Raw genomic sequence first — 23,387 nt, 5'->3', positions numbered from 1 at the left:
AGTAATACAAAATGGTAGATACTTAATCATATTCACATATTAATTTTCCTGCAAGGAGTTCAAAAATGTTCTTAGGTTCAGTTATTTTCATACCAATCCTGTGAGGTAGATTAAGCTGACAATGTATATCATTTGAAGAAACACAAAAGAAAGTCTTGTGGCTTCTTAAAAATTGTCAATTTATTTTGACAGAACATCTCACAGACGATAATAGGTTTTAGCAGACACAAATCCCATTTTCAGAAGTCAGATTAACCTTCCAGATGATTTGAAAAACAAGAATAAATTTAAATATTCTACCTCTGTTCAGAAACTTTTAATTTTCAGCTGAAAAATATGCAATAAGTATAAAGCTAAAATTACAGTGAGGGAGAATGAGAATATAGACAATAAAAACAGGGTAGGTACACAGTGTACCTTTCTTGTTCACTGAAAATTAAATTCTGGTTCACTGAATAACTGGACAGATAAAAGCATTTAATATTCAATTAAACTGGTTCAGACAGGCCTCTCTAAGAAAGGTATTCCTTAACTATTTCTAACATGGACAAAGCTCCATTGTCTTTGTTCACATCAGCGTTGAAGGCTAAAAAGAGCCTCCATAGCAGAACTTAAAAGACCAGCAATTTCATATGGAAGCATATTGTTTTTAGATACTCTTATCTAGTTAACAACTGAGTGATTAAGTGATGAGTCTCTAATCTAGGTCTCTTGTATCTAATTCCAATTTGCTTGATTCAAAGTCATATGACAAAACCATATGGAGTTTAAATGGTTTTAGCATTTAAGTATAAGTAGGAAAAAAATATGGATCCATAAAAGTTTTCAGCTAAGGGAAATGTTAAAAGAGACATGTATACAAAATGAAAGATGGGTGTAATCCTGAAGGAAATGTACTTATAAGAGGCTGGTATCTATAGAAAGTAAGTTACAAAGGTTAAAAAGCACAAAAGGAAGTGTGTCTTGTAAAGGAAATTAGAAATAACAAAAAAAAGGCTTTTTTTGACTATGCCAATAATAATTTAAAAAAACCAAGAGGTGAGCTTGTTGTCAGGAGATAATGACAGTAACATGGAAAAGAAGTGAGCTCTTCAGAGTAGAACTGTGTCCAAATGACTTAAGTAGAACAATTGACAAAAGAAGGAAAATAAGGAACAGGTACAAGTACAAGTTGTCCTTTTATGAAGGACACTGACAACTAGAGTTCTCCAAAGGAGAGCAACTAAGATGTAAGGAGGCTAGAAGAAAAAACCTATAAAGTATGGTTGGCATTGTTGGGTATGTTTAGCCTGGAAAAGATTTTGGGGAGACATGACAGTTATCTACACATATCTGAATGGTTGTCATGGAAAAAGTAAGAAAAAATATTACCCAGAGTCGTTCCAGAAAATAGGGAAAGAAATATTACACTCAAATTACAAGGAAATAAATTTTGGTTGAACATCAGGAAAAAAACCCTAAAAATAAGATCCAATCAGCCTGGTAGGTGGTGGACTTTTCTTTGTTGGAGGTATACAAGCAGAAGCTGCATAGCTATCTTCTAGGGATGCTATGGAAATGGATCCCTGCATGGTGATCTCCAGGTATCCATTCAACAATGATTCCATAAGTTCCATAATGTAAATTCCTTCTGGCAAAGGTGTTTGGACTTATTGCTCTTGGATTGGTCACAGATGGCATCTTCCATCAGTGAAATTTCTTTTCAAGATGGGCAAAGCCAACATTTTCCCCACCACTTTAGTTAACATTCTTTATAAAAAAATCAATAAAATAAAAAATAAAATAAACAATACCACCTACAGCTTGCACAACTGTATGCTACTTCGTCTGCAAAACTGTAGCTTTCAGTTTTTTAAACAAATAATCATTCAGACAAGAAATAAGAATGGCTATTGCAAGGATCTGTGATAAATAACCAAATTCAGTTTAGGCAGGGATGTCAACTGCCGGCTGAAAGGCCGGAAGTGTCACATGGAAGCTGTGTCTAACCTAGCTCCGGCGAGGGGAAAAAAGTCGTGATATGTCACAACACGTTATGTGATGCGGTGAGCTTGACAACCCTGCTTTAGAGGATTTGATCTATTACTTCCATTCATTTCTCAAGCTTCTAGGGTCTATAAAAATTTTGAGCCATTTTGAACTACAAAGCTCTTCCCTAAGTGAATAATAGCAATTCAGGTTATAGCTACATGGAAAGGCATGCCTGTGGCAACACTGTAGTTAAACTAACATTTAACTGAGTTAAACAAGGAACATTTCCAACTACCCTAAACCAGGAAGTTCATGGAACCAGAAATATGATAGTTGTTTAACCAATTGCAAACATGGTTATAGGGCTGCCAAATTAAATGTATATGGAAGTATATTCATTTAGAATACAATCCTATTTGATTTCAAGAGGAAGCCTCCTTAAAATGAGTGGCTTGGGAAAAAGAAAGCTATAAGAAAAAAGGGGACAAATACTGTACATTCCAAACACTTTGGAAAAGCACAACAGAACTTGAACTGGAATGCCAATTGCAGGTTAAAAATATACCTCTCAAATAAAGCTTTAAATATCTTTTTAAAAAATTTCACCATGCTAGCTATTGTATGAATGTATGTATTTATTCCGGAATCTTAAAACACATATGTGTTAGTATAAAGCTGTAATGCATAATCTGATAATTTTCAATAGTAATGGAAATAGGATAATAATAAGGTTTCTGTTAGCAATTCAAATATTCTCAATATACTTTTTTTAAAAAAAATTAGATACTTATTTTTTTGAAATCAAGAGTTAACAGGATGGTTTTGATAGTCCTGAAATAGAATTGGGCACCTGAACAATAAAACTGATTTCAAACTTCCTGAAGTAGAAGTCTGTTTAGAAGTCTGTAATTGTTAGTTCATTGGATATATTCTTCTGATGCACATTGGCATTAAAGATCCTAAAAAGATTTCTGCAGAACAAATATGCAATTTTTTTTGCATATATGAATCAAATGGTGCATTATGTATTTTAAATCTCAGTAACTCCATTGTCTTTCTCAGTGTGAAATCTCTGTCTATGCAGCACACTGTAGATTGAATCCTTGTACAGTATATCATATGAAAGGTGGACATATCGTGCATTGTCCTGTTTCTTCTTTTTTTCACAAATCATATGACCACTATCAAATGGTTCCTATTTCCTCATGCAGTAACAAATCCAGAGGCAGCAAGATAAAGTTTTGGTTCCTTTGAAGGAGAGCTTGCTCAAGACTGTAATTTCTGCTTTATTTACACTAACTCAAGCAGGTCATGATGCAAGCAAAATAAACTCCTGTGTTAGTCAGCAAAATCACTGAAACTACATTTGATTCCTACAAAAACTGAAGGTCCTCCGAATTTCCTATAATTTCCTAGAATCTTTTTTTTGCCTCTGAATCTAAAAAAATACAGATGGCTTTTCTTTTCTTACTACTAGAAAGGCTGGAAAGAGATTCTGAATCATTAAGAAACATTTGTCATTCTAAATGACAAACATTTTCATAAGTCAGCTAAACTCACAATATCTTCAAATCACACAGGATTTAGCTGCATTCTTGATTCACAACCAAGTCCAGGCATATTAGGCTAAGAGAAGAGAGAAAATACGACAAATTCAAGAAGATTTGTATTAGAAATCATGGGATGCTTTGATTGATTTAGCTATTGGAAGCTATGAAGTTATCAACTACATTTCAGCTTTAACACAGTAGAGAGATCTGAAAGCTATTAGTAGGAAAAAGCTGACTTTTCTATTTATGCAGGATTTTTTTAAATCTCAAATTTTTTATTTTTAAAGTTACAAGTCTCTAACAAATTAGCTCAACAGGTTCTTAAGCCTTGACATATTTTGCATTGGTTTTGTATGTTAACATATAGTATATAGTAATATAATTGGTTAGTATGGACACATTGCATTATGGTAGCACTATGTACAAGCTAGTTAACTATGGCTTACCTAAAAAAAATGAAAAAAACCCTCTGGTTTAGAATTATGTGTAAAAAGAGCCATTGTTTTGTTTGGCATGGAAAATTACATTCTGAATTCATACTAACCACATGATTCCTAAATGCAAGCACTTAGCTTCCTGGCTAGATTTACTATTTACTAGAAATACTTTGCCATTGCATTAATTCCTGATTTTTTTTTTCAACTTCCTAGTCTAGTAGAAAACCTAGGATTTCCTAATATTCTTTTGTTTAAACACCAGTCTGGTCAGTCTCTTAGCTCTCTTAGTTTTGGGTTTAGTATGCTTTTTAATAATATTTTAATTTGTGTAATTTTAATGTTTTCATATTTTAATTTGTTTACTGTTTTATCACTTGTAAGCTGCCCAGAGTCACCTTGTAGGGGAGATGGGCAGCATAAAAAAAATAAAACAAATAAATCTGGTCCAACCCTTCTTAACCTTTTCAAGACCAGTCAAGGTTGACTAGTTACTGTAGTCTTCTATTATGTGTTTTTGTGCATAGATCAAATCATGTATCTTCTGTAAATGCAGTTGTTTCCACAATGGAAAGTGTTGAGTATTATAATCAATGCTGAGATATAATTTTGAAATGTTCAGTACTGTGTGTGACAAACAAACCCAGATACAGTCTTCAGAAGCCCACCTGGGAACATTGTGGCATATAATTTCTGGGTTCAATTCAAGAAAATGATGATCCCCTTTAAAGGCCTACATGGTCTGGATCCTGGCTACCTTTGAAATAGCTCACACCAAACAAGATCTACTTGCCTAACACATGCCTTTAGAGTTGCTGATTGTTTCATTCTTCGGGAGATGTTAAGAGAGGGAACTTAAGAGAGGAGAATTCTTTGTGGAAGGGCTCCTCCTATCGAATGGCCTCCCAACAGATAGAAGAACCATGTTCTCACTCCCTCACATTCAGGAAGTTTTAAAAAACATGGCTTTTGGAGACCAAACTGAGGGCGGACAGAGACACTAGAGTATGTGATGAGTTTTGATTATATATGGCACTATTGTTTTATGAATAGATAATTATGTTTGCTGGACATTTTGATATTTTTTATCACTGTATTGTTTGTGTGTTCTTGCCTGTAAGCCACAGAGTCAAATGACTGAAGTGACCTGAAAATTCACCAAAATCCTATTGGGAGATTAATGTGCTTTTCATGTGCATCCAGAAAGCCATGAGAATAGGGGCCATCCATGCATCAAGGAGCAAGCTCTTTCAGAAGTAGGGAGCTGCTTCAGGAAACACCCACCACCAGGCCCCTTTATCCTGGTTGTTGGAGGTTCTTAGCAGATACTCATGTTAAGCAGGACCGAATTGAAAATGGCAGTGTTTATCCCTTCAACCCCTAGGAAGTGGCAGAAATTAATGCAGCTCATGCTATCTAACTCTAATATATAAGAATTGTTATAGTCCTTTAGGTCTAATTACAGTAGCAAGTCTACCCGGGCAAATTAAGAAACAAGTGATATTTACCCTATACAGTATAAACTTTTAAAATTAAATTTATATAAGAGGAAATAAAAAAGAAATACATTATTTACACAAATAGGAACAAAAAAAACCTCTTTATAGTAATCATTAAATATAAATAAAAAGCTGTCCAGAGTTGCCCTATGGTAAGATGGGTGGCCAATAAATTTTAACAGTAAATAATATATGGAATTTAAAAAGAAGGTACAACTGAACTTTGCTCACAAGAAGAAGGAAAGGTCTCTAATACACAATAGATGTATTACGCAAAAGATTGTGTCAGAGACAAAAATTGTCAAAAATATTTTTCTCCTTTTCATTTGGATGCCCTTTCAGGAAGCAGCAGGTGAACATTCACTTAAGGTGGTTTTCTTAAATCAAGTAGATAAAATTTTGATTTTTCAATTATGAGAGCATACAGATCTCATGGCTGGTAAGCAGTAACACCTTCTCAGCATAGATGAGCAAAAGATCCCCTCCCCCATACACATGCGCGCACACACACACACACACACACTCTTGCTGAAGAAGTGTCCATAGTCTCTATAGTTATTTTTGTAAAGTGAACATATTTTAGTTCAGTTTAAGAACTCTAAGGGCAATGCGGTAATATTAATAAAGGCCTTGTAATATGGCAAATAGAGTCAGGGAGGAGTAAAGAGAACTTTCTGCTTGCAGGAAGCTCCACTTTTTCTTCCTTCAAGACCTCACTCTTTCATGTTAAAAAATTCTTACTTATGTACATTTAAGGGCTAGGTGGGGGTGGAACCATTCAAGTGTCAAAACAAAGCTTTATTCCACAGTCAGCATTTCCACATGCAGTAGCAAGCCCAAAGGAAGAGACTTAGTGTTTCAAAAATGGCTTTAGAATATACCAAAAAACTCAAATACGAGGACAATTGTAGATCTTACATCATTATTTTTGTAATCCAGAGGCAAATACCTGAGCTGAGTGCAGCAATTCCCCAAAATGCAGATACCTCAAAGAGAAGACCTACAGCACCCACTCATCTCCAAGTATTCCTACCTTTTTGTTGGTGTGGGGGCTCCGGAGGACATATGGGTAACCATGGCATCATTCATGTTAACGAGAGGTCGAGAAGGGCTGAAATAGACAATGTTTGTTGGATGTTAGGCTACTGGAAGACAGAATAAGGGGAAAGTGCTTACTAGTGGTTACTGAAATGGCTTCTTTACCTATTCTGCTGTAAAAGCAAGAACTGCTGATATAGGAACCCTGCCTGGTTGTTGCCATGCTTTTTCATCAGTTTCATCATTTCCAGACAAAGAAAGGCATTCATGTCACAGGCATTATAGAACTTGTGGTAAATGGCATAGAACTCTTGGGGGAAGGTGAAATATAAACAATTTAAAGTACACAAAACACCTCACCTTTGCATCTCAGATGCAGGCAAAATAGGAAACTTACCCGAGAAGGCTCTACTTCCTTATGGGATTTTCCAGGCCCTAGTAGGTATCATAAGGAACTTCTGCTTTCAGAAATCAAGGCCATGAAAGTATGGAAGGAATTCACCCTGGCTCAGAAGAGTTATGCAATTGCAAAAATGTTTATGACCAAAAAAAAAAAAAAAAAAAAAAAAACCCAACAACAACATCCAACCCCAACACCACCACTACCACCACCACAACCCTAGGTCTCCTTACAAGTAAAATCACAATTTTGCATGCTCGCTTCTATATCTTTTGACATACCAAGTTCTGAACAAAAACAAGTCCTTTAGACTTTCTAATATTATCACAAGATTAATTGACAGATGCACCACTCTCTTTTTCAATAAAGATCTTGGAACGTGTCTGAAGTTATGTGGGGTTTGGAAGAGTCTTCCAATTACAGAACCAAAGAATGTGGTTTTTTTTTTTGCAGCAGGTCAACAATTAATCTCTTTTCCCTCCACATTGCAACCAGGAATGCAAGGAATGTATGAAGAAGTGAAATTCAAGCATTAGATTGCTCTTCTAAAAAGTAATTATTTCTCAGATCTATTCTATCTATTAAAGGCTCATGTCAAATTGCTTGCACCCAAAATTAGAGGTCAGATTTAGAAGCCTCAGTTGTCTCTAAGACTAGCATGCCTTCCAGAAGTCCAAGATGTAAAATACAGTATTATTGTCTCTTCAGCAATCTCAAATCATCTATCAAGCTACAATCAGTTCAACCACTTATAAACTGTATACCATCTACTTTCACTATAATGGATTTTGATTAAGAAACAAGAACAATGTCATTGTAAATGTGTGCATTAGAAATTAATGAGGGCAGATTTTCTGTCTTATGGAAATGTACTTTGTTTTCTGCTGGAATTAAGAATTCCAAAATGAATTAAAAAACAACAGAAGTTTGTTGCAAAATCATCAGCTGACTTGAGTTCTCAGTACTTCCACATAAATATTTCCTGCTGATTAGATAGAATTATAGACTTGGAAGGGCCATTTAGGCAACTGAGTTCAACTCTCTGCTCACCACAGGTATAGAAATTGGAATATCTCTGATAGATAGTTCAGCCTTTTCTTGAATATATCTTGCAAAGAGAAGTCCACTACTTTAATAATTGTTTACTTTTATTCTTAATATTTTTCCGTTAACATTTCATTAGAATCTGCTTAGTGTAAGTTAAAGCCTGAAATAAGGGAAGGCAAAGGCTAACAAGTTGAATAGATCCTACCATACATCGAAACATTTGTACAATTACTTGAAACAATAAAATAATTTAAAATATAGTCTGCATGCTTCTAACAAAAAAAATGTGCATGAGAAAATAATCTATCCTTTAGATCACGTGTCTTCTAGCTGCTTTATGAGTTATTCTGCTACATAATTAAGGACTTTTCATGTAGAAAGTTTGGTTTCCTGTAGGCATGAAAGAACAATAGTGAGAATAGCCAATACTGCTTTCTTTGTTTCCTTCAAATGCTAATTTATGTTGCTCTTTTTCTTAAGCATCTGATTTATAATATTCTACAGTGAATTATCACAAAGCCATTCCAGATTCATACATCTCCATGACTTTCAGACTTTTGATCCCTGCTAACTCTCGATAAGAAGGGAAATAAATTTAAAAATGAATATGTCAAAAAGAAAGGGATTTCATTGCCAGCACATACTAGACAATTAGCCTTCTACTCTTATTGTCTCACTAAGCTTTTCCTTTATTTAATTCAGTTGATTAATGATTTGATTCCTTTTACCCATTCTGTTGTAAAAGTGTGGCCAATCACTGCTTTCTAACAACAAATTAAAAACAATGATATTTGCACAATCAGCATCTAGTTACAGCACTATTCAGCACCATTTAGAGGAGTAAATGAATTTATCTTTTAAAGACAAAAGGTCAGCAACACAAGCAATCTTCTGGAAGTCTCCTGTTAACCCACCTGTGGTGAGTCTCCACTTAATAGCAATAAGGGCCCCATTCAGAAACCCCAAGCAGATAAGGCAGAATTGCCATCCTACAAGATTTTAATTCTAACTCATAAACGCCAGCCTAGTACAAAAGCTGACATTGCTGTAATTGCCTAATAAAGCAAACAAAGCAGTCTGGAAACATGTGGGTTATTATAAAGCAAACCATTCATAAACTTGCTTTTGCTCTTGCAGAGATAAGTTCATACACTTTTAACTGTAGAATACTCTCTCTATACAGGAATACACACACAAACAGCCTACTTCCTAGAGTTGAGATTGATTGGCTCAAGGTCAGTCAGCTGGCTTTGTGCCTACAGCAAGAACTCAGTCATTTAGATTCTAGCCTGGTAGACTATTACACCAAACTGGCTCTGAATGGGCATAAAGAAGAGCCCAAAAACGTCATCTTCACCCACCTCATGCATTCTGAGGTGTTCAGCAGAGCCCCATTCAAACTGCCTGTCACCAAGATCATTTAGGTCACTGAGTTGGAAAGTTCTGCATCTATTAAATTAGCTTCTGCTGGCAGTTAATCAGGCCCATTTTTGTGGGCCTTCAGAAAAACCCGAGTGATGGTTTTATAGGCTTTTTCTTGAATTACATTTTGGATGCTATTATTCATGATTGTTGACCTTACTGGTTGTTCTAGTGCTTGATATACTATTTTTTTTATATTAAGTTTGCCACCTCAGAAAGATTCCATCCTAAAAATACATTTACATGTGTAGACTTGCAGGAAAAGGTTGAAATAGTTGTGTTTAAAAGATAATGCAAGAGTCAAAGATATTCCATTTCTTATTAAAGAAGCTTGAAAAGAAAAAGTACTAATATATGAAGGCTATGTACACAGAATGAAATGTTTGAGGCTATGTTGCCTTCTAGCTTTTTTAAAGCAACAGAAATTGAATTTTTCCTTCAACTCAAGCTATTTTCATCAACAATGTCAGAATGAAAGTGAAAAGATGACCCAAACACTGAAAGTTAATGGTTTGTTGATTACATGTGAGCTGGAATGGATTCTGAATGCAGTTTGCAGAAGGTCCTAAGAGCTTTCCAGAACCAGCAGAAGAAAAGTCACTTTGTACTATATCTGGCATCAAAAGATTTAGGTTGGAATATAGGGCTATTGCTTTTACACAATCATTCTCTGTGTAAAAATCACAATCTTAAAATACACATGAGATCACCAGGAGTTGAGTTCAACTTGAAGAAAGTTTTTTAGAGCCAAAGTTGCTGGAAAAAAATCCACTCCTACTTCCAAATTTCAGGGTTTTTTACTCAACTTTTGGATAGAGCACTTTAACTTATCTCAGAATTTAATGAAAATAACCACCACCATCCCAAACTGAAAGCACTTTTCATTTTATACAATTTGTATGACTCTTGATGAAACTGAGACTTACACACGGGCTATCAATGGCCCACTTATTTTAAGCCAAGCCAGAGCAGGCCCTGGCTTCCCTTTATGCCTCTAGAAAATGACAAGAGGATAACAAGGCTTTGTGTTTGCAAGTGCCGTGGTCTCAATATTTTTTGTGCCTTCAAGTCAAGTTAAACCCTACTGTCAATTAGTTATGCACTATCAATTAGTCATGACAAGTCCATGCAGTTTTCTTGGCAAGATTTTTAGGAGTAGTTTGAAACTGCTTTCTTCCTAGGGCTGAGAGAGAGAAAATGACTGGCTCAAGGTCACCCAGCTGGCTTTGTGCACAGAACTTACTGCCTTCTGGTTTCTAACTCAGTTCCTTTAATCCAGGGGTGTCAAACTGCCGACCTGCGGGCCGGATGCGTCATGGCAAAACTGCGCCCACCCCATTGCTGGCAATGGAAAAAAAGTCGTGATACGTCGCGGCACGTCATGTGACATTGCGAGTTTGACACCCCTGCTTTAATCCCTTCACCAAATTCACTCTTGCTCTCATAACAGGTTATTACATTTGCTTTTGACATTGGTCAAGGTACAAATTATTCTGGGCCATGCAGTATTTCCTACCAGCTGCAGAAAGCCCAGGGATGGAGAAAGCAAAAATGGTACTTTAGATATATAGAATATAAGGGAACTACAATAGAATCCTGAGGTATTACTGAGAATTAGGCATATGGAGCAACATCCAGATGGACAGATATGCCCATTTCATAACAATTCTTATGCAAAATCTTCTTTGGGGGTACTTGGGGAAGATGTCAAAAAAAAAATCAAGAAAGTAGGCTTCACGGCATGATTAAAATCCTAACCTTTTAATGTACATACAGCATATGGCAATAGATTAGTTTCTGTCTTCTGGTATCCTTTACATCAAAACTTTTGTTATCATAGTTGGTGAATTGTCCAGAAAAGAGAACTAAGCAATATAAAAAAAGGAGAGATGTATGGGCTGAGAAAGTTACCCATTAAACAAGAAAATCTGACATTACTCTAACATGAGCTTATCAGAGTGATCTATGAAGAGCAGTATTTTATTCACTGAAATAGACAGCAGCTTTCTGCACTTAGACTAGTTTGATGGTCCTATTTATCATTGGATAGCAGAACTAAAAGGTTTTAACAGCCACACATGTCAGTAATCCAACCAAACATATCAAACTCAATTCCACTGAAGAGGAGAGCATCCAGATTTCCAAGATTTCAACATGAAGACAAACATATATATATATATATATATATATATATATATATATATATATATATATATATATTCTCCCTTTAACTCTTTGTTAGCAATCCAAATTTAACATATATACATATATATATACATACATTGTTAGATTACTATTTATATAATATTAGTAATAAAAATAATCACACAGGATTATAGTTACAGCTAACAAACAAGGTAACCCAATTAAGTTAGTTTATCCCAAAGACAAGGACTAAGTATGTATTAAAATTTCCATCAGCTTTACAAAATATCCAAAAAGTAAAAAAGGAGGGGTAGTGGTGTGGATAGGAGAAGGTGGAAAGAAAATTATTGATGCATCTACTACAGAATAGATACAGGGGAAAAAACCAGAGATCACTAAATTGCCATTTGTATTTAATAATTTGAATTATTTTTCTTTAACTCATGTCAGATATTAATATCTACATACATTCTTCTTCCAAGAATTAGTTTTGCCTTTTGCTGACAGAAAATATAAACAATTGACCTTGTATTTTGCTAATTGCTTTCCCACCTGCTTAAGAGACTATGAACTGCTATTTCACCAAGACTTTATTCCTGAAGCACTTCAAACCTGGCTCTAAAATTAGAGTAAGTTAGATATGCAGGAAGTTACTGCTTTCTAAAGCTATTCCATAAACCACTCGTGAGTGAATCCCCATGTCTCCAGCCATTGTTGTAATCTATGTATAGCTAAAGGGGAAGGAAGCCCCAGCAACTTTTACTACAGCTTCATCCTTTCACATCCATCTCTATAACCATGAGTTACTAAGAATTACTGGAAAAGGTAAGAATTTATCAATAGCATTCAAAGATTATTTCCTTGGCTATTGAAGAAGAGCCTCTAAAAGTGCATGCAAAAACCTTCCTGCCTTAAAGCGGCACAACAAAAAACAGAAGCAAGTAAATACAGCAAACCTTCTGTGCTCAATGCAAAAGCCTCTGCCTTCCTTTGCCGAAGAGGCATCCAAAGACACTCCTCCACTGTTGTCTCCAAGGAAACAGAACTGGCACGTGATGGAGGAACTTATACATGCAAAAGGCTGGCTTTCAGAGGAGAGCAGGTACCATCACAACAGTTCAGTGACAAAGTAATTCCCTCTTCATTGTCTAGCTAGCGTCCCTCTGCACAGTCAAGGTGAGTGGAGAGGAAGAGAATCCTTCAACAATAAACACGGGAACACACACACACACACACACACAGAGAGAGAGAGAGAGAGAGAGAGAGAGAGAGAGAGAGAGAGAGAGAGAGAGAGAGAGAGAGAGAGAGAGAGAGAGAGAGAGAGAGAGCCAGAGGCAGCTTTAACTTTTCTTTTGATGGAATAATTCATTTCTGCAGTTCCCCTTTAAATAACCTAAAATGCTTTGTAGATAAACCCAATTTAAAAAAAAGCAGGGACAGCTCCTCGTTATAGTCTTTATTTCCACGGATTCTTAGGAAAGCTACTGAGGAATATATAAACCATAGTTATTGTTCTATTGAATAATTACAGGTTTTCACTGAACCTTGTAACTGCCAGATTACCACAGAATTTAAGTCCCTCTCAGGCAATAAAACAATAAAGAGTTCTGACATCAGACCATAGAAACCTCTGCCAGAAGTTCTACCTCAATTTAAAATTTAATTTCTTTGACAGCCCAGAATCTTTTTGAAAGCAAAATAGAGAAGGTAGAGGATGAAAAATAAGGACAGAAATAAAAAAGAAGAAAGTTACCTTACGTTCAAGGGAACTAATTTAAATTTGGGCTTCACAAATTAATACCGGTCTAGTTCCAGAGAAGGGGCCAAAGCCTGCATAATATTAAGAACATAAGTAAGGTGGACAAAGTTTTAGCAGAAAAGAAAACTGGCTGTCTCTTACTTATGTGTGTAGTCCAGTTCTTGCCTCTATGAAGAAGCCTAAGCCTAAAGTCTCTATCCAAATATTTGTATTTTTACTTCAGTTGTAGTCTCATGGATCTAAAGCTCCAGAGTGCAACCATTATAAATTCAGCCAATGCAACTGCCATACACTTACTCTGTCTTTAAACATCACTGGGGACAAAGGACAGCACTATGCTAGGGGTTGCCTTCCCAAAAGTAAAAATGAGGTGAGGGTGGTACAAAAACTGCCTTTGATTTAATTTATGGGTTGATCAAATAAGGCTTAATATACTGTCACATCGAAAAATTAAACATAATTTTTTGGAAGAACTATGAGGGTCACATCCAAATGATTGAAATCAGGATATGGCCCAGGGGTCACTTTTAGCCTCTCCTGCAAGATTATAGGGAGAATCTCAATTCAATGAGAGATCACCTGTTTTTCATGCAGGCTGGATTCATACCACACACCTGATTAGTTGGATAGTTTTTTGATTTGGCATGGCAATTCAATTATTGATCAAATCAAATCAAATCAACCTTTATTGTCAAAGTACAACATGTATACAATGAGATTGGCTAAGCCTCCCTTTGTGCACCCCTCCCCCCCGACACAATTCACAGTGACAACAACACACAATCTTATTACACTACATGAACTTATTGATTTAGCACATTGTGTTAATTGAGCCATTCTATTATACTATACTATTGTTTGTGCATAGTAATTGTGTTTTATTAACCAGTTTCGTTAATGCACATCTGTGTTTTATTAACCTAAGTTTAGAAGTTCGGTGTGTTGTACAAACATTAGAATGTTGGTTGTTTAATTCCTGGGAGCAAAAACATTTCTCAGTTCAAAAACAGTCTTGGAGTGTTGCTGCCAGATAAGAGTAGGCAGTGCTGGAATGGACTTGAAATAAGTAAATATATATATTCAAGAAATTCAGACTGGAGTTGTTACATAGCCACAGAACAATGATAACTCCACCAACCCAGCTGGCAGTTATCAGATGAAAATGAGGCCTTCTTCTCCAGCTTAGTTATATTGTTTTATAGCCATCTGAGATTTCAGCATGTTCTGGAAAGTGCTCACATTAACTGGCATTTACAAGACCTATTAAGCTCCTGTACTGAAAATACGCTATCAACAGGATGGGAATGGGTCATCAGTACTTCATTAAGCTACACTAAATATCTAAATATTTTAAAGGATTTAAAGATCTTTTCTGGCTTTCTTTCATTCTAGTTTATCAAAATAACACACTGCATCAGAGATTCACTGAGATTCAGATTGACTATATCTTTCACCTATGAACCCTTTTATTCCACTTCATCCTTGGGGAACAAGGAATGATTTCAAAATTTTGCCTCCATCGTAAAATTGCCATTTAACAAAAGATATGGTATCATATACATTTTAAGGCTTTACCCAATGTGAACAGAAAGAAGGAATCTTGTGACAATTTAGGGTTAGCATGACCTAAGCTAAGATTAAGTTAGTGAGTGTGTTCATCAGTAAAATGCAGAAATCATATCATTAGAACATTACCCTCAGATGTGGCTGCTTGTTTTATTTATTTCATTTAACAAATTACATGATCAGTTTGCTAAAGGTACTGATATACAACAGACCAATTCACAGATAATACTGAAAGTTGGTTTGGCATTATGAGTGCAGCTTTTAACCTTGGATCTTCCTTCTCCTTTATCGCATTCAGTTACTAGAAAATTCCTTTCTAATCTTCATAGAAAGCGCATATGTCCATAAACAAAGACTGGGAACCCTTTTCATTTAAACTATGGCTGTGCAAACCACAGTTTGCTAGATTTGCACAAAATAGAAAAATATAAATAGGGAAAAGATTAGGTCCACTTCACTAGATTTTTTTGAAGCAAAGCTTAAATATTTATTGAGGATGCTTTAAATTCCAATTCCTTCCATTGCTGTGATCCTTTTTAATTAATTCCAAAACCAGGAGGAGAAGTGCGGTCATGTGTGAGAAATGAAAGAAGAAATAAGTCGGTTAAGAGCCCAAGGCTTGAATTCATAAAATCAAAGAGTGGGTTAGCATTTTGCCTGGATGTTATCAGTATCATCCATCAAATCTAAAAAACTTAGCAAGGGAGAAATCTAGTTTTTCATAGTACATTCTTTCTCTAAGCCAAATACTTAAATCATATCACACAAATCAGATATGTACAGTAATGGGATAGAGCAAGGGAAATTCAGAGTCATCCTCTGAAAGAACTTGGAATCATAGGAAAAGAAGAGATAGCACAAGATAGCACAAGCATAGCACAAGAAGAGATAGGCTTATAGACTTTTGTGAAGATAATTATTTTTATTGCTATCTCTCACTTCAAGAAACATAAACCAATTATTGAACTTCAAAGCAGCATGAAACAAAGCAATTAAAGTGTCAGATCCACACCTGAAAGGTCAAGCTGAGGACTTTCTTGTATTCTACCTATAGTACAAGAATCTCCCCAGATTCCTTGCCTTCCCTTGCAAACAAACAGATATCTTATGATGGAACCCCTGGGTCAGTCCTAGGTCTCTTGCAGCTGCAGAACTACTCAAAGCTAACTCCCTGCTTAAATTCTCCTCTTTGCCTGGCTGGGAATTTCCCAACAGAAAATGTCATCAATTCTGTGTCAAATCAGTTTGGAACAAGACTATGTAGACTACAAAACTGAAAAAAGAAATTGTATCTAATAAGGTGGATTCAAGAGAATGAATTACTGATTCACCGCATGAAAACATGTAAAGTTTTGCATCGGATCTTGAGAAGAATGAATGTTAAATCAAAATTAAAGGCCAAGACACAAACATTTTGAGGTATTTATTTGTATTCTACCATTGTTTTTACAAATAACTCAAGGAAGTGAACCTTCCTCCTCCTATTTTCCCCAGAACAACAACTCTGTGGTATGAGAGAGAGTGACCCAGCTGGCTTTCATACCTTAGCTTTCATAGCTAAGGTAGGACTTGAACTCGGTCTCTCACAAATTATGAAAATAACAATGGAATGTAATATCAATTAGCATACTTAGGTAACTGTGAATATGGACCATTGCCTCTAAGTGTTCTCAACTCTTTCAAGGTAAAATGGGGAGTGGGGAAGGAAGTTCTGATCTCATCAAGTCATCAAGAGCTTTTAAACAATCAGAGTGAAAAGCAAGATAGTGAAAACCTCCTTTGTGGCAGTTACAGTAAGAGAATTTCAAAAACTATGTTCTGCAGATGCAGAGGTAAGACAGTTATCCAGGGAGGAAATGTCTTGATTACTCATATGCAGATACACTAACATCTTTATGTAAAGCAAGGAAATCTCTTCATTAGTCTCTTGAATAGCAGCAAGAATCATCCACAATTTTTACTTAATAACAACAACGGCAGGGATTGCTATCACTAAGCAATGGGGCCACCTGACATTGCACTTTATGACAGAAATAGAAATTCTGGCCCCATTTGCCATCACAACTCGGGGACTATCTATAGTAGAATGTCAAACACTGTCCACTGCTCACCACAGCTATGTGTTGAATATCTATCTATCTATCTATCTATCTATCTATCTATCTATCTATCTATCTATCTATCTATCTCTATCTATCTATCTATCTATCTATCTATCTATCTATCTATCTATCTATCTATCTATCTATCTATCTATCTATCTATCGGACTCTGATTGTCAAACAACTCCAAAAAGACTGGATGGCTTCCAATATTGAAAAGGATACATAATTTTAAAAAGAAACATGATTATCTGAACAAAACAACATAAATAACAACCAGGGAAAAATTGTCGGGGGCAATTGCAGTTGCCACGGGCAATCCCAAACCCCTGTCCTGGGAACAGAGCCCGGTCTTAAGAAACTGCCAGAACATTTGAAGGGTGGGAGTAGAATGTATGTCTGAGTGGGTGCTGTGCTGGAGGGCAGGTGCTACAATGGAGAATGCACACTTCCAATCTGCTCTTACTCATTGTTTTGAATGATTTTGTTGTTTATTTTCTGCATATTTTGCTGGGCATCCTTCAATGCTAAAAATAATGTCCATGTTTTTATCTTTTATAGAAGTTAGTGGGTTGGATTTAGTAGTTGTCTTGATATCTTATAAATAGAATAGGAATGACAGAAAGGATGAATGAATGAGTCAGCCAGTTAACCAATGCATGCATACATATATTGTACTATATAGCAATAGCACTTAGAGTATATACCTCTTCAAAGTGCTTTACAGCCCCCTCTAAGCTGTTTACAGAGTCAGCATATTGCCCCTAACAATCTGGACCCTCATTTTACTGATCTCGGAAGGATGGAAAGCAGACATGTTCAAAACAAATCTTAAGGGTGGCACTTCCTGCAGGCCTCGGGTTACGATTGGCCTGCAAGTCTTGCGAGCTGTGTTATTTTTAGAATGATTGATTAGGACTTTTCCTTTATGCCTCTGTTTTTATTCGTATTTTTTATTTATGATTTTATTGTTGTATGCTACCCAGAGTCATGATGGAGTTGGGCAGCCTTATTAAATAAATAAACATTAAAAATTAAAAAAGATTCTGCTGACCTTCAAGGCCATTCCCTTATGCCCTCTACAAGTACAGAGATCTATAATAATTGCTAAGTGACCTCAGTGCCAACTTGTCTCTCTGCTCATTTTCACAGGATCATAAGCAAGTGCAGATATTAGCACATGTGTACAGTAAAATCTTTGCTTGCTATCAGCAGGTCGTCCTCGACTTACAACAGTTCATTTGGTGACCATTCAAAGTTACAACAGTACTGAAAAAAAATGACTTATTACCATTTTTCACACTTATGTCCGTTGCAGCATCCCATAGTCACGTGATCAAAATTCAGATACTTGGCAACTGACTCATATTTATGACAGCTGCAGTATCCTGGGGTCATGTAATTCCCTTTTGCAACTTTCTTACAAGCAAAGTCAATGGGGAAGCCAGATTCACTTTACAACAGTTTTACTAACTTAATAACTGCAGTGATTCACTTAACAACTGTGGCAAGAAAGATCATAAAATGAGGCAAAATTTACTTAATAACTGTTTAGCTTAACAGCATAAATTTTGGGCTCAATTGTGATTGTAAGTCAAGGACTACCTGTAGTTCTACTAGCTAATAGTTCATACAGCCAGGTGTCTGATCTATAAATTTCCTGATCTTTAGCTTGAACCTCCTTCATTGTAATTTTAACCCACTGCATCCAGTCTTGCTTTCAGAAGCAACTGAGAATAATTCTACTCTTTCTTCTGGGTAACAGCTCTTCAGGTATCTGAAGACTGCTATCTCCCTTCAGTCATCTTTTTCTGGAGGCTAAACATGTCAATACTTTTTAATGCTTCCCCACAGATGTTAGTTTCCATATCCATCACGAACTTGGCAGCCTCTTCTGAATTTGCTCCAATTTTTCATTGTCCTTTTTGAACAGGGGTGGCCAAAACTGGACACAAAACTCCAAATGGGACTGGTCAAAAGAACATTGATGGAACAATTTTTCCCGTGATAAGGATTCTATTCTCCTGTTAATGTGTTCCAAGAGTGCTTTAAAAAGTTTCATTGTATTGATGGCTCATGATTAACTTGTATCCAAGAAGGACACTCAGATATCTTCCACATGTATTGCTGCCAAACCTGGTCCTTACCATTCTAAGTTTATGACTTTCTTTTCTGCTACCCAGATGCAGAACTTTACATTTATTTGTATTTGATTCCATTATATTAATTTCAGCCTACTGTTCAAGGTTGTCTAGATCTTTCTTTTTTCAATCTTCTCTCATTCATCTGTAGTATTAGCTGTTCCCTCTGGTTTGATATCATCTCCAAATTTGAAACTGTCTTCTCAACTCCTTCATTCAAGTCATTGATAAAAATGTTATAACAGCATAGGGCTCAGGAAAGAATCCCATAGCATCACATTTGATATTTCCATTCAGGCTGAAGTAAATTCGTTAAATAACCTTGTTTTGGGCACATTTATTCAACCAACCATGAGTCGATTTAATTGACATATTAGTTAGCTCATATTTTACCATCTTATTGAAAATTTCATAAGCCATTGTGTAGTTCCAGATATACCGTACTGGTATTCCCCTAATTTATTAAGCTACTGTTAAAGAAACACAGTTTATCTAGCATGATTTGCTTGTGCCAAGCCCTTCTGACTTTGTTAATTGGATAATTATCCAAGTGCTCACAAACATGCTGCTTAGTAAACTGTATATTTTATGCTTCCTTTTACAGAGGCAAATCTAAGTAAGAAACTTAAGCAGAGAGTTCAGCCATCATGCCATCAAGTTCAGCCTGAGAAAACGCAATGCTGTTTAGTTTCTACCATAATACATAGTTTCTCTTCAAAACATTCCTATTTTTGTCCAAGTCATGAGTGATTTCCTTGTATGTTAAACAATATAGTTTCAGGCACTTGAGATACTTTATCTAATGAAGGTTGCAAACTCATTCATTATCAAATTGAAGAGATTTGTAAAAAAAAAATGGGGGAGTTGAATGGGAAAATCATTATAAATGAATAAATGAGCAGGCAACTAAATTTCATTTTTGATGTGCGCCGTTGTGCTCACAATAAAAAAATGACAATAAAGGTTATCTATTTATCTACTGTATATATTGCAAGTCAGAAAATGTTTATCGATTCCAAGAATCATCAATGTAATTAATCAGTGAAAGGGAAATTACTGCAGAAAACTGTCATTTTGGAACTGGATTTTTTTTCCTAAATAGAACAAAATGCACCACAGATCAAAAGACAACAAATTTAAACTATTCATAGAAGACAGTGGGAAACTATTAATGTCTGCCTATGTTCTTTAGGAACATACAAACTGAGGCACACAGTGACAATAGATGTTCTAGATACTGATAAATAAAAAACAGACAAATCATTTCCATGGAGATATCATTTAGTGCTCTTAAAAACTGAGACGGGAAAATGCTGAATTTCTGGAGATAAAAGTTATATTTCCTTAGCATTAGGCTCTCTGTCAAACAACTGGAAAGAAGATATGATTTCTTTCCTTGTTTATAGAATTTATATAGTGCCTCATCTCAATCTGATCACTCTGGGTGGCTCACAATACAAAATATAAAACTAGAAATAATGCTGTATAACAATATTACACCAAAGCCCTATAGTCTGGCTGTATAACAGTAGAATTATAACCCAATTAAAAGACACATATTTAACTCTGCAGAGCTTGAGGAAAAATCAGCTTTTTGGGAAGGCTACCATGGTTGGGACTGTCCAGATCCCAAAGAAATGCTATTCCATAGGCGAGGTGTTACAATAGAGATCATATGCTTCATGGGTTCCACTAGATGGCACTGCTTTAGAGAAGAGACCTAGAGAGTCTGCCCATCCTGGTGGTCTGCAAACAGACTGGCCCTGTGCTATATAAGGTTTTATAGATTACGACAGTACCTTTAACTGCACCCAGAATTTATTGTCTGGGAGACTCTTACCTCATTCAGAGTCAAAAACAGAAAATACAATTTTTTAAAATATAGAAGTGATCTAGAAAGCTGCTGAGTGATTAGCTTAACTTCTGTTCCAGATAAAATTAATAAGGTGGTATAAAATGATATTAGATGCTTTGCATTGTCTTGCCACTGTGTCCTTCCCCCAGGAGAAGGTATGCATCACCCTTATCTAGATGGTTTGCACTTGGAGCCAGAAGAAAATGAAAGCAAGAGAGACCTTGAAGAGTGTGCCAATGGAGCCAATTACCAAAATACTATGCCACCTGTGGATTGGCTGGAATTCAAATGGACCCTGGGGGGAGGAGTGATGATATTGCTTTTAATATACTGCTTGCGCGGGTTTTTCCCCAGACTTCGCCTTGTTTTCCCTGCTATCACTAGCCCCTAATAAAAGGTTTTTTGAGACAATGCTTGTTTCAAGAGTTCTGTTTTCTTGGGAGGCTTAGATGAGGTAGGTCCTTACACGCCTGCTATTTGTCTCCTGTTTAACATCTACATGAAGTTGCTAGGTTAGCTCATCTGTTGCCATGGGAGGAGGTATCATGAATACACTTGATGATACTCAATTACACATCTTTTCCTCTGGAGAGTTAACTAATGCTGTGGATGACTTATCTTGGTGGTTGGAGGCTATGAGGATCTGGATGAGGAATAACAAGTTTTAACTGAACCCTGTCCAGACTGAATGCCTATGGTTTTTTCGAGCCTGCTGATTTGTGGACAATACCATCACTGGTATATGATTGAATGTTTAAATATATTAAGGGTGTAAATAAGGACGGCAATATTTTCAATATTAAGCAAAACTCAAGAACACAGGAGCATAACCTCAACTGAGAGGAGGGAAATTCAAACTAATGTTAGAAAGTATTAGTTTACAGAAGGAGTAGTGGAAGTTTAGAACTAACTTCCAGTGGAGGTAGTGGGTCAATCATCAATAACTGAGTTTAAACATGCTTGGGATAAACGCATGCCCATCATCCAACAAAAGTTAAAAAATAATAAAATAAAATAAATAAAAAATAACAATAACAATAAAAATTAATTAAAAAGAAAACAAAAAAAATTCAAAGGGCAGATTTGATGGACCACTAGGTCTTTTTTTACCATCAGTTTCTATGCTTTTGTGGTACTGGATGGAGTTGCATTGCCCTAAATATACTCAGCGCATATCTCGGTGGTCTTCCTAGACTAGTAACTTTTGCTTGGGCATGTGGCCATCGTGGCTAGGAAGGCCTTTGCACAACTTTGTGTTGTGTGCCAGTCAAGCAGATGAAAGGTCTGGAATAAATCTTCAAAAAGGAAATGTTACATATTTGGGATTTTATTATTTACTTTAGCATATAACTAAGCATGGTCATATTGTAAATAGATATTAAATGGATTATGAAACTAGGGTTTTGGTATAGATAGAAGAATGTTTGTCAAACTGATTTGTTTAACTATAAAATTAATCACGAAGTATAGCAAGATTCACTAATCCGGATAGCATTAAAGGGATTAAGGAAACTTCATGTAGAATAAAATTATCAATACTTGTCATAATTCAGTATAAATACGTTACTTTCAGTGCCTGAGGCAGAAAGCCCCTCAATGGATTATGTTGGGGAGAATAAACGGCAAATGCTACTGCATCTCTGTGCTCCTTAGGATTCTCACTGGCATGTGGTTGGCTACATATGAACAAGACTCTGAACTGGACTTTTGGCCTGATTTAGATCTGAACTGGACTTTTGGCCTGATTTAGATGGCTGTTTTGGATTCTAATTCTGTACTGGTTCTCCCTCAGGCACATAGCTGTGAAGATTAAACAGTGTTCATTTATGTAATGCCCTTAGCAATAGGTCCATAGTTCTTGTTTTGCTCACTCAGTGACCATTGGAAAAAGAGATGCCAATGAGGAAGACATCATAATATTCTCATTCTTCTAGTACCTAGGAAGTGGTTTTGGGAGACATAATCTTGCAAATGCTGGCTACAGAAAAAGAAATATATAATTAAAATTCTAAATGTAACCAACTACAGGTAGTCCTCGACTAACAACCTTTCATTTAGTGACCATTCAAAATTATAATGGCACTGAAAAAATGACTTATGATTGGTTCTCAACACATACAATCATTGAAGCATCCCCACAGTCACGTGATCAGAATTCAGTTGCTTGGCAACCAGCATATATTTACAATAGTTGCAGCATCCCAGGGTCATGTGATCACCATTTGTGACCTTCCCAGCCAACTTCTGACAAGCAAAATAAATGAGGAAAGCCAGATTCGCTTAATGACCATACGATTCACTAAACAACTGCAGTGATTTGCTTAACAACCGTAGCAAAAAGGTCATAAATTGGGGAATGACTCACTTAAGATCTGGCTTGCTTAGCAACATAAATTTTGGGCCCAGTTGTGGTCGAGGACTACCTGTAATAAATTAGAGTCAAGTCCTAAGATAATAT

The 23,387-nt window shown here is 36.0% G+C and overlaps 1 protein-coding gene across 11 annotated transcripts in view; it reads right to left on the bottom strand.

The window, feature by feature from the left end:
- DTNB (dystrobrevin beta) overlaps positions 1–23,387 on the bottom strand; it is a 114,736-nt gene that overhangs the window by 49,927 nt on the left and 41,422 nt on the right. For 9 of the 11 annotated variants that reach the window (XR_005557018.1, XR_005557016.1, XR_005557017.1 and 6 more), the window contains one exon: positions 6,488–6,565. Coding sequence is in view for 6 of the 11 variants with exons in the window: in XM_039346062.1 (XP_039201996.1) it covers positions 6,488–6,565 (78 nt within the window). In the remaining 5 variants the exon portion in view is untranslated. Of the gene's footprint in view, positions 1–3,531; positions 3,598–6,487; positions 6,566–23,387 lie in introns of all 11 variants that reach the window. The other 2 variants (XR_005557014.1, XM_039346067.1) reach the window with 1 other exon arrangement.

This window comes from Crotalus tigris, unplaced genomic scaffold (genome assembly GCF_016545835.1).
Source record: "Crotalus tigris isolate CLP2741 ecotype Arizona unplaced genomic scaffold, ASM1654583v1 scf7180000017987.690289119674:8195010, whole genome shotgun sequence".
NCBI classification, from domain to species: Eukaryota; Metazoa; Chordata; class Lepidosauria; order Squamata; family Viperidae; genus Crotalus; species Crotalus tigris.
Note: the sequence above shows the minus strand (reverse complement) of the source record. Positions and strands in the feature narration are given on the sequence as shown.